Source organism: Arachis stenosperma, chromosome 5 (assembly GCF_014773155.1).
Source record: "Arachis stenosperma cultivar V10309 chromosome 5, arast.V10309.gnm1.PFL2, whole genome shotgun sequence".
Lineage (NCBI taxonomy): Eukaryota > Viridiplantae > Streptophyta > Magnoliopsida > Fabales > Fabaceae > Arachis > Arachis stenosperma.
In genome coordinates this window covers 124,243,158-124,255,032 of record NC_080381.1, presented here as the reverse complement: position 1 = coordinate 124,255,032, position 11,875 = coordinate 124,243,158, and the positions used below count along the sequence as shown (strand labels likewise).

Below are 11,875 nucleotides of genomic sequence, written 5' to 3'. Positions count from 1 at the left end.
TTTGTTTTTTGCAGATTAAAAAAAAAAGAGTAGTTTAACAAGTGATTTTTCACTGCTCTTTCTCAAAAAAGGTTCTATTTTTATTCTTTTTTATATATTTAGTTATTTACTTAATTAGTTAATTTATTATTATTTGTTAATTAAGTTTATGTTATTATATGTTAGTTTGTATATTTAGTTTTTTTTATTAGTTAACTATTTAATTACAATTTTATATTATTTATACTAAGATGTTAGTATTATTGTTCTGAATTTTAATATTTTATTTTAATGATACAAACTGTAAGTAGTAATTTTTATATATTATTGTCTTATTTTGATTGAGATTATATATATATATATATATTTTTTTTAATTTTATCAATAGAAATAGTAATATAAATTATAACACCGCCCCCCCTAAATAGTTAGCCTAGTTCCGCCCCTGTACGCAGAGTTTTTCTCATAATAATAATGGTAAACTATTAATTTGGTTATAAAAAATTTTGTCGAAAATTAAAATTATTCCTACCGTTATTTTTATTTTTAATGATATACCTAATGTTACAATAAATTTCTAAAACGGTCAGAAATATTATTTTTGGAAAACGTTATTCTTGAAACAGTTAATTCTAAAATCAAACTCTCTTTTTTTCTCACTTAATGGCCAAAATTCTCCTTTTTTTTTCTTGTGAAATAATATTTTAATTATTTTTATCACGTTTTTAAATATTTTAAAAATTATTTGTCATTTATATGTTTTTATTTAACATTTTTTTAACAGTAAAGGTAGAAATAAATCAAATTAAGTCAAGTTTTAGTTTCTGATCTATGCTGTAAATAAATAACTCAATTCTGATTTTTTTTAAAGTTAAAACCTGGCTTCTTTAAATCACCACAAACCCATGAATCTATTTAAAATTTGTGTCGTAAATTATAACTCAAAACAATAAACTTAAAATTTTATATTGACATTAAATACATTCTAAAGTTTATAATTCATAATTTGTAAAGCATACTTCATTTATATATCAATCGTGAGCCGCATATCATTACTGTACTTATAATTTATAAACCTTTTTTAAAAAAAAATTATAATGTTAATTAATTTTAATAATATATTCTTTATAGTTTTGTTTTGTATTTAATACAAGTGAATAGTTAATAGTCTAAATTAAGAATAATTTATTTAAAAACAAAACTATTTTAATGAGCTTGCCTAACTGAGTTTTGTATTTCTTTTTAAAGTTATGATTTAACCTATTTAATTAATAGACTTTACAAAAAACCCATGCCAGACTTCTTTAATAAAATGAACCGAATCACGAATTTACATTGAGTAGTTCAGTCTACTTCTATTTCTCTACTTAATGGCAACAATTAAATAAAAGATTAAAGATCTTGTTAAATTGAATATGGAAAAAAATATTTTTCTAAAAATTATTTTAAAGTTAATTTTTATATTTTTATTAATTAAATAAAAAAAATTTACAAAATTTTATTATTATATTATTAAAAAATATTTTTTTAAATACAAGCTGAATCCGTAAATAATAAGAGGGAAAATGTAGGTATAAAAGAGAGGGAGGAAATGGTAGAGACCAGAGAGAGAGAGAGGAGAAGCATTGGAGTGGAGGAGATTGAAAAGCGAAGAAAGAGGGGGAAGCATTGTTATATGGACGGTGGAAGCACACTTGTGGATGACGTTCGTCAATTCTTCCATCGTTTCACTTCTCCATCTCCTGATATTAACTCTCACCACCACACCATTGATCCTGATCACAACCACCACGACGAAGACGACAACAATGATCATAAAAACAACAAATTCTACCCATGCAATTCCATTGCCAACGTTAACAACGGTGATAACAATCTCGTCCATGTAAACCAATCAACAAGACTTTGAAATCTCTTTCTTGAAAGTTCTCACAGTCCCTACTCGCTCACACCTCAAAACGCCTCCTTCAATGGATCGTAACAAAAAGGTTCTTTTCCTTTGTTTATTTATTATTTCTTTTTTGGTGCTTATTTTCTGTTCGTCAAAATACCTGATTGCTTGTTTTGTGGTTTGACTTAATGGGTTATGCTCAAGTTTCAACCTTTTTATTTGGGTGTTTTGTTTTGAGTTTTTTTTTTTTTAAATTGTTTACCTTTCGTGTGATCAAATGGGTTATATACCATGTATATGTGTGCTTTGTTTGTTTGATCATGGCGTAGGCTATGCCTGACGTCACATAATATACCCTTTTTGTGTGTGAACATGCAAAAGGATAGGGAAATACTAGAGATGTGAAATTGGATTATGCAAAGTGTTACTTTGATGGCAGAGAATGGAATTGATTTCATTTCATGGCTTTTAGAGGTGGCATGCTACGTTTTTTTTAATCTTAGCATTGGGGAATAAAGAGGAAGAATCATAGATTGCAATTATCAGCATGGTTTCGATTTAACCCCTATTCACTTATATTATAGCTGTATTTTGATTTTCTGTTCAGAAGTTCCATGCAATGTTTGATGTTGGCTATTCTTCATAGAATAGTGACTACGATATGAAGAGTTGCCAACTTTGATGGCATTGTCCGTGAATATGAATTTGCAAGATTGTGTCCTTTTGGACAGTCCCTTATGTTTCTTAGTAATGTTTTCTGATGCTTTCCAAATCTTTGTATTTTACAATTGTTACCATAGATTTTGCAGCAATTCTAAGGACAAAAGCTCCAATTATATGGTAGTATTGTGATAATTTCTACATGTTTTATATATTTTTACATAATGGTTTCTGGTTGTCAAACAGGGTGCACCGGAGGATAAGTTTTTTACCGAGTACGGAGAGGCAAGCCGATATGAGATCCAAGAAGTTGTTGGAAAAGGAAGTTATGGTATTGTGGGTGCTGCCATTGACACTCATACTGGGGAAAAGGTTGCAATCAAGAAAATTAATGATGTTTTTGAGCATGTATCGGATGCCACACGAATCCTAAGAGAAATAAAGCTACTTCGGTTGCTTCGACATCCTGATATAGTAGAAATTAGGCATATAATGCTTCCTCCTTCTCGGAGAGAGTTCAAGGATGTATATGTTGTATTTGAGTTGATGGAGTCTGACCTTCATCAAGTCATTAAAGCAAATGATGACCTTTCGCCTGAACACTACCAGTTTTTCTTGTACCAACTTCTTCGGGGTCTAAAATACATACATTCAGGTATTCTTATAACTAAGTTCTTGGTTTTTGAGATTTTATTAAAACTAAATGATACTTTTGCTTACAGCTAATGTCTTTCATCGCGACTTAAAGCCGAAAAATATTCTTGCTAATGCTGATTGTAAACTTAAGATATGCGATTTTGGGCTTGCTCGAGTATCATTCAATGAAGCCCCGTCAGCTATTTTCTGGACTGTAAGTATTTTGATCCACAGATCATGACAATGTGTTGCACTTGTTAATTATGTCCTTCCTTTTAAGATTTTCAGTAGGAAGATGCAATTCATTATTTCTATTATAGAGATCATCACTCTAGACCTCTTGCTGACTCACTTTACCTACTTCTTACTAAGGACTACGTTGCAACTCGATGGTATCGTGCACCTGAACTATGCGGTTCTTTTTTCTCAAAAGTAAGCCTTTTTGTCTCTGTTTGGACCCTACATACTAAGACTTATGTAGTTTGCATCATACACCTGTGCTGTTATTCCTCCAAATCCATTTTTTCGTAATTTGTGCGATATAATCTAGTTTCCTATTGTTCTATCTTCAAATATGACCATCAGCATGATCTATGCGTAATTCTTTAGATGGAAATGCTTCTTCGTTTTAGAGATGATGCAGTATTTCCACCACAAACATCCTTGCTATTTATTATTGATAAATTGATTGGGAAAGGAGGAATTTCAAACTTGGGGATAATAACATAACCTTCAAAACAACTAAACCTAGATACAATAGGATTGAATAAAAAAAAAAAAAGAACATAAGAATTGGTAGTTGCACCTAATTATGTTTTATAAAGGGGTTGTGATTTATATTATTGTTGAACCTCTCTTTGCATTCTGTATCTTATTAGCAAATATCAACAGGTTTTGAAAGATATAAGTAATTGAATTTGCTTAACTTTTAACTATGTGCGTAAGTTTAAATCCTTGTCTTTTGCAGTATACCCCCGCTATTGATATTTGGAGCATTGGATGCATATTTGCAGAAATGCTCACTGGGAGGCCATTGTTTCCTGGGAAAAATGTGGTGCATCAATTGGATCTCATGACCGATTTGCTTGGTACTCCTCCTGCTGAATCCATTTCCAGGGTTGGTTTTTCTGAATCTAGTTTGAAGTTTTTGAATATCAATGGGTCAAGCCTGTGACAATGTGACATGTTCTAATGACGGACAATTAATTCTAAAATGTTATTTGTCCTTTTTTCTTGACATTCTTACTGTCTAATGTTTCTAAAATTCATCTCCTAATGATCTTTCCCTCTCGGAAATAATTTTTAAACTTGATTTCACAGATTCGAAATGAGAAGGCTAGAAGGTATCTTAGTAGCATGCGGAAAAAACAACCAGTTCCCTTCACCAAAAAATTTCCAAATGCAGATGTGCTGGCTCTTCGTTTGCTGGAACGGCTACTTGCATTTGATCCTAAAGATCGTCCAACAGCTGAAGAGGTTGCTAGTTACACTAGATACTGAAATGAAATTTTGATGAGCATTTTCAAAATATTTGTGAGGATAAAACTTGCCAGTTTCCTCATGTATTTGATGTGATTGCAGGCATTAGCTGATCCTTACTTCAATGGTTTGGCAAGTGTAGATCGCGAACCATCCACTCAGCCCATTTCAAAGCTTGAGTTTGAGTTTGAGAGAAGGAAATTGACCAAAGATGATGTCAGAGAGTTGATTTATCGAGAGGTATTGTCATACATTTCAGCAAATCTTGCTGGAACTTATTCTTCTGTGTGCTGTACTAATTAATTATGCATTTTAACGAATCAGATTCTAGAGTATCATCCACAGATGCTCCAAGAATATCTTCGTGGTGGAGAGCAAACAAGTGGTTTCATGTATCCAAGGTAAAGCAGCATTTCTGAGAAGTCTTGTCTGTTTCTTTCTCCTATGCCATTGGCCTCTAAATAATAATTTCCCTGCTTAAATATTTACTAAATTCTAAGTTCTTGTTTTGGCTTCAGAACTTGTTACATTCTTCATGCTTGAATATATTTTTCTGATTTAGAATGTTTCCAAACTTCATTGGATATTATTTGCTGCAAAATTTTATGTTTATAAGTGCATGTCTTAGAAGAACTTTTATGTTATCCCAATAATTATCAATTGTACAACAATTTGGATTGAAAGAGAAAGGTCAAATGGGGAAAAGGAAAATCTCACCCGTACAGTGCATGTAACTCAATCCCAATGGATGAGCACTGTCTTATAAAGGCTTTTGTGGAGTTAGGGCTAACCCATTCTAATATTGGTTCTTGAAAAGTGTTCTATGATTGTGATTTAATCAAGTTTGTTATCTTGCTGTACAGTGGAGTTGATCGGTTTAAGCGACAATTTGCGCATCTTGAGGAACTTCAAGGCAAAGGTGAACGAAGCACCCCATTGCAGAGACAGAATGTCTCCTTACCTAGGTAAATTTTGTCAGATATCATGTCAATTGGTAGTTCCGAGATTCTGATTAGTGGTACTCTCTGGATCAATAGCTAAAACCTTTTGAAGTCTGAATTTGTTCCATTGCTGGAGTTGCAGATTTGCACCATGAACAAACAGAACAACCTTTTAATCTTATTCTTTAATCAAGCTTTTTTGTTTTACACATTTTCATAATGAATCATGCATTAATTATTTCAACCTCACTTTTTTCTAGAGAGCGAGTTGCTGCTTCCAGCGATGAAACTGACAAGGATGGTGAACAACAGAGTCCTTCAGATACGCCAGGTTCACGGAGCTTATTGAAAAGTGCTAGCATTACTTCCAAGTCTTATGTCAAAGCAAATAGAGATCCAGAGGTAGTTAACTCTCTTTCCACGCTTTGTTGTATATTTTTTAGTCCTTGTTTAGGATAAAATGGAAAATGGCTCTTGCCAAGATTTCGTAATCATTAGAATATCCAAAAGGTGATCATGATTTGTGTTCTACCAAGTGAAATTGTAGTATGATATTCATACTACACATCTTGGTAATCAGAATTTGTATATAAGAACATTGAATCTTTAACAAATGAGCTTTTTATATATTCCCTTCCCTCATTTGAAATTTTAGCCTGATTGGTGTATTTGCATATAACCATACTCAAATGGTATGAATGCATGTATTCAAAATTAGATGCAAAAGTATACGGAACCAACTTTAAATTAGCCAACATTAACCGACTTCAGGGTTTAGGTAATTTAGGATTTACGGTCTACAATTTAAGATAAACAATAATTTTAAAAAAGTTGGGGGATGCTGGCTGAAAAAAGTTGGTTCCCTAGCATTACTCAAACTAGAACCTTTTGCATGCATTTCTCTCCTTGTTATGTTGGCGTTATTCCATTTTCCGCAGGAGCCAATTATGGAAGCCAATGATGAGGTGGCTGAGATGACGGAGAAAATTGCTGTCCTCCATGCTTAGTTCAAGCCTTGAATCATGATTTTGATCTAACCCCTCATGCATTCAGAGGCCTTAATTCAATGCTATTCCCCCTTTTTCTCAAAGACAGTTTTTCGTTTCGATCGACAATGGCTTGGAAAGGTTGCACAGAAATTCTACACTCTTTTTGGTACAAGAATCTTTAATATAGGATTCCGTTGTCATGATTCATGAACTACCATTTTTGTATTACTACTTATTAAGTCTTGTAAACAGAATGTATAGTATAGTAGTACTCAATTCTTTATTGTGAAACAGATGTTAGGGATGGTCCTAGTTCATTAGTTTCTTCTCAATGCAAAACATTAGCAGAAAAGCTTACTTCTGCATGTATTTGAAGAGAAATTCCCCTATTACATAATTTCCTTGGTGCACAATATTGCTAGGCTTGCTCAAACTGTGAGCACTATGTACATTTTGAAATGCCTAATTCCGAGTGTAATGCCTCAAGCAAATTAAGGCAAGATTTCTGTTATTTAGGTATAAAAGCAAATAATTTGTCAGAATAATAATGGCACATATGGTAAAGAAAAATAGGGATAATTGGTAGTTTGGTACTTGTTGAGCGTGCCAAAACATGTTTTTAAACGATAAACTTCAATTTGAGATATTTAAATGGTAGATTTAATTAAAGGGTGCTTTAAGGCTTAAGGATATCAGTTAAAAGAATAAAAGTAGGGGATTTTGATTATTTTTTAATACATCCAATGCATAAAGGACTTAAAAAGAATAAGAATTATTTTTAATTTATATTTTTTATTAAAATTTTCTATTTGCAATATTCTGAAAACATAGATACAATGCACTAGCTTTATTTATAAATGTAAAAATGTTTTTGGCATACTAAGTCTTTATCATCGAGTAACATTCCCTTTACAATAATTTTTTATGAATCTTTATCCTAATCATGTTTTTTTTTTACCTCAATTTTATATGCATAGATAACACATCTTTTTATAAATTATTACCGATCCTTTTGTATTAAACAATGTTATTTGAATTTATCTATCTATTTATGTACTTATATATTATATTGTACGAAAATGGTAATGTCTTTTTATTTTGATAATGTCTTTTTTTTTACAAATTTATATATAAGATAATGTAAAAAATTTATGTGAAGAGTGATATTATAACATTATTTAATTTGATAAATTAAAAACTAATTTATTATAAATTTGAGTTCTGTTTAAAAATTTAATTTTATCAATAAATTATTACATGTATAAGATGAAATAGAGTATTTTGAGTATTTAGATGTAGAACGAGAGATACCTCATTAGGCCTCTAGAGTTCTGATCATTGCAGAGTTGGGATTTTACCTTTTGGATTTATTATGATGTATATATACATAGTATGTAGCTTTCTCCTTCTTTTGTCTAATTTTTTGAACCTCATAGAGGCTTTTGGAGAAATAGGGTATTTGAGTATTTTGGTTATCATGGGATTATATATCTGTATGTACTTATCCTTCGATCAGTCTTAGCTTCGCGAGTTGAATCCGGAGCTTGAATATTTTGTATCCTTGACTCTCTACTTTTATGTATAGATATGTATCTATGTTTCTTCGATTTACAAGTAACGTTATTTTCAAGTGTTGTGTTTTTAATTTCACGTTTTTTATCAAACCATCATTTAAGTTCTTCGAATATTATATTCTTTCAACTATTATACGTGTGTATATATATATATATATATATATATATATATATATATATATATATATATATATATATTTTTTATTTTAGAGGTCGTAATATCACACCACTTCTTTTTTACGGCTTAAGCGTAAGGCTTTGTGTGGTAGGATGTTAGAGACCACACACTAGAGGTGTTCATGGGTCAGGCTGGGTTAGGTCCGGGTCGGGTTTAAATACAAAGGCAGCAGGTCTACTTTGACTCTATCCGAAATGACCTAAAAAAAATCGGGTTAAACTTGGTCGACCCAATGAAATATTAGCATATATAAATTTGTAAATTTTATATATTAAAATAATAAAATTTATATTTTTAATAAATGTTATAGCATATTTATATTAAAATAAATTATTTCAAAACAAAAATAATATCGTATAATATAAAAATTATTAATTAAATTATACAAGTATAATATAACATTATTAATTAACTCAAATCTATATATTTTATTGTAAAAAACAACTTCGGATCTGCCCAGGTGACTCAAAGCAAAATCCAGACCCAATCAAAAAATAATATCAAATGAAAATAGAAGAGTAATTATCCAGATCAGTCCCTAAAAATTTTAAAAGCGAATATTTTAATCTTCAAAAAAAATTAATACATAAATTAATTCCCAAAATTTTAATAAATCAATCTCTAATTCATTTTCTCGAAAAATAATTAAAATATCGTTTTTAAAATTTTTAAACTAATTTAAATAATTACTCAAAATAAAAATCCAAACCCACAAAATATATCTCAGCACCAGACCAAATTTCTAGGCGGGACGGGTCTCGGACACCCCTATACAGGCACACACACAATCTTCTCTCCAGCTCGTTTTCTCTCAATTAGGGCACGAATTGAAGCTCCCAATCTCCCATTCTCAGGCCCTCTCTGAAACCTCGTTCAGACACCCACCGGCCCCGTCCACCGTCACTGGCCTCACGGTGTTCTTCCTCTCGGAACCGCGTTGCTCTGCTTCTGCTCGACTTCTTCTCGGAACCGGCTGCTCTGCTTCCATGCTGCACAGCTTCTCCGTGCCTCGCTGCTCGCCAGCGAACCTTAGCCAAGACGCCACCAACAGTGGCTGCGAAGTGTGAAGGTCACTGCTCTGCTCCTCTTCTTCTCGGCACTGCTCTTCTTCTTCTTTTGTTCCTCTCCTTCTCGGCGCTGGTGCTCTTCTCGTGAGGAAGGTCAAAATCCCCTGCTCAGCCGCTCCCTTCCCCTGTTAAAGCTCATTTCGAGTAATGCTTCTGAACTTCTTTTTTTTTTTTTTTTTTTCTAAAATAGGATTAAGGTCTGATCTTGTTATTATAATTTATAATCCTTGATTTGTTCTGAACTTGTTATTATAATTTGTAAGGTTGATTTATTGTTCTGAACTTATGACTATTGTTGATTTGTTTTGGTTATTGTTGATTTGTTCTCTTAGTTTGTTCTGAAGCTCTTGCAAAATTACTCTCGTTAATTTTGGTTCTGATGCCTTTTTTTTTATATATATTTTCCCGAAGGAGAAATTGATCCAGGTTGCTTGGTGAAGTTTCCATTATGAATTTACACTTCCTGATATGTTTCTAATTATCAATGTATTTGGACTTGAAATATCACTAGTGGTTCTACAATCAATTTCGATTAGATCTATGTAGGGCTTGACTTGATATTGGCATACTTGGGGAACTTTTGCCCCGTGAAGATTAAAAATGCTCTGCTTGATAAGAGGCATACACTGAGTTTGAATTCGTAGTAAAATCTATAAAGAATTAGTTGATGTATCTACATGGACAAAATTAAAAAGGATAACCCCAGTCCTTTGGTTCTAATTTATTCTGATTTTAATTAAAAAATATTCTGATTTGTGTTCCTTATTGTGTTCTGATTTGTTATGATTCTAATTAAAACATGTTTTGATTATTGTTGATTTGTTCCGATTTTAATTAAAATATGTCAATGCTTAGTTATTGGCGATTTGTTCCTGAATACCATCTTATTTCTCCTTATTTTTGTTTGATTAGATAAAGACTAACGGGAGGAGAAGAACTTAATTGTATTCCTCCACAAAGCAGTGAGGAAAACAAACCAATGGATATAGAACCTGACAAGTGACAGCGTTGCTGCTCGGCTGCTCCTACTATTGATGCTGCCACAGTTGCTGTTACACAAGAAATCAACAACTTACCTGAGTATCAGTCATTTGCTTTGAAGAATCTTCAAGGAACATATTTCTAGTTCCTGATAAAGACCACAAATAATTACCATCATTAAGACATATGGTTAAGGATAATGGAAGCTAAATCTACAATCAATGAGAAATTACTCTTACTTGGGGTATATTGCTTGGCATGATGTAGTTTCTTGGGCATGTTGAGCTTGGATTTGATTATTTGATGAAGATCTTGACATGAACTGGATTCTATGAAAGGATACACACCATAAGCATCAAAGATTCTACGACTTGCGCAGCCATTTATTCAGACACAAGGATTCATCGTAGATCCGTATTCTTCAAAGTATACCTAAAAGGCTAGAAGTGATTGGATAGTAACAAATGTTGCAAGCTGTTGTCTTTTATCCATTCAAGAAGCCTCTAGCAATCATTTTTCGAAGAAGTTTCTCTGACATGTTATTCTCATCTTTTTCAAACAAAGCACGAATAATGATTTCAAATAAGCCATCTTTGCAAAATATAGGAATGAATATGCTATCAAAAAGAACATAGAAAGCCCTCAAGGTACAAACTCAAGAAGGTGAATTGCATCTGGTCATCATCTCTACGTTGGTGTTTAGTGGTAGAATTTACACCGGTCAAGTCGGAAAAAGCAAAAAAGAGGCCGAACAGTTTGCAGCATTTGTTACTATCCAATCACTTCTAGTTATACTTTGAAGAAAATGGACTTATGATCCTTGTGCCTAAATAAATAGCTGCTCAAGCCGCAGAATTTTTACTTTTTATGGCGTGTATCCTTTGACAAAATCCAGTTCACGTCAAGATCTTCGTCAAATAATCAAGTCCAAGCTCAACATGCCTAGGAAACCAAGCAATCTGCCCCAAGTAAGAGTAATTTCTCACTAATTGTAGATTCGGCTTCCATTATCCTTAACTATATGTCTTAATGATGGTAACTATTTGTGGTCTTCCTCATAAACTAGCAATATGTTCCTTGAAGGTTCTTCAAAGTAAATGATACTCTACTAAGTTTGATTTCTTGTATAACAAGAAAACCAGACCTTAAAAAAATTTACAAAGAGAAATGATGTATCCTATTACATATAAAATCGTATGGTTTTGATGCACTTTCTTAAGAAACGTGTTATCTATTCAGGATCCAATTAAGCGAAAGCTTGACTGCATTAACTTAGAAAGCAAGAAATAAGCTAGAGAACCTGGTAAGTTTCCTTTTTGATAGTTTTTGTGTTTTCCGTTAAGTGGTACACAGTAGTAATATTATGGACGTTTATACTGAACAAGGAACTAAGATAGTTAGATGCTAATTTCTGTTAATTTAGTTTTTATTATTTCTTTGGATACATATATTCTTTATGTTAGAAAGTTGTGTCCCATAAAGTGTGGTGTAACATTTTTA

At 32.1% G+C, this 11,875-nt stretch overlaps 1 protein-coding gene across 1 annotated transcript; it reads left to right on the top strand.

The window, feature by feature from the left end:
* Positions 1–1,609: 1,609 nt before the first annotated feature.
* LOC130982177 (mitogen-activated protein kinase 9-like) lies at positions 1,610–6,865 on the top strand. Its single transcript, XM_057906061.1, has 11 exons — positions 1,610–1,967; positions 2,777–3,185; positions 3,253–3,380; positions 3,539–3,598; positions 4,134–4,283; positions 4,487–4,642; positions 4,748–4,885; positions 4,970–5,046; positions 5,509–5,610; positions 5,847–5,988; positions 6,525–6,865. The coding sequence occupies exons 1-11, from the start codon at positions 1,950–1,952 to the stop codon at positions 6,591–6,593; spliced, it is 1,449 nt and encodes a 482-aa protein (XP_057762044.1). The 5' UTR covers positions 1,610–1,949; the 3' UTR covers positions 6,594–6,865.
* Positions 6,866–11,875: the final 5,010 nt, after the last annotated feature.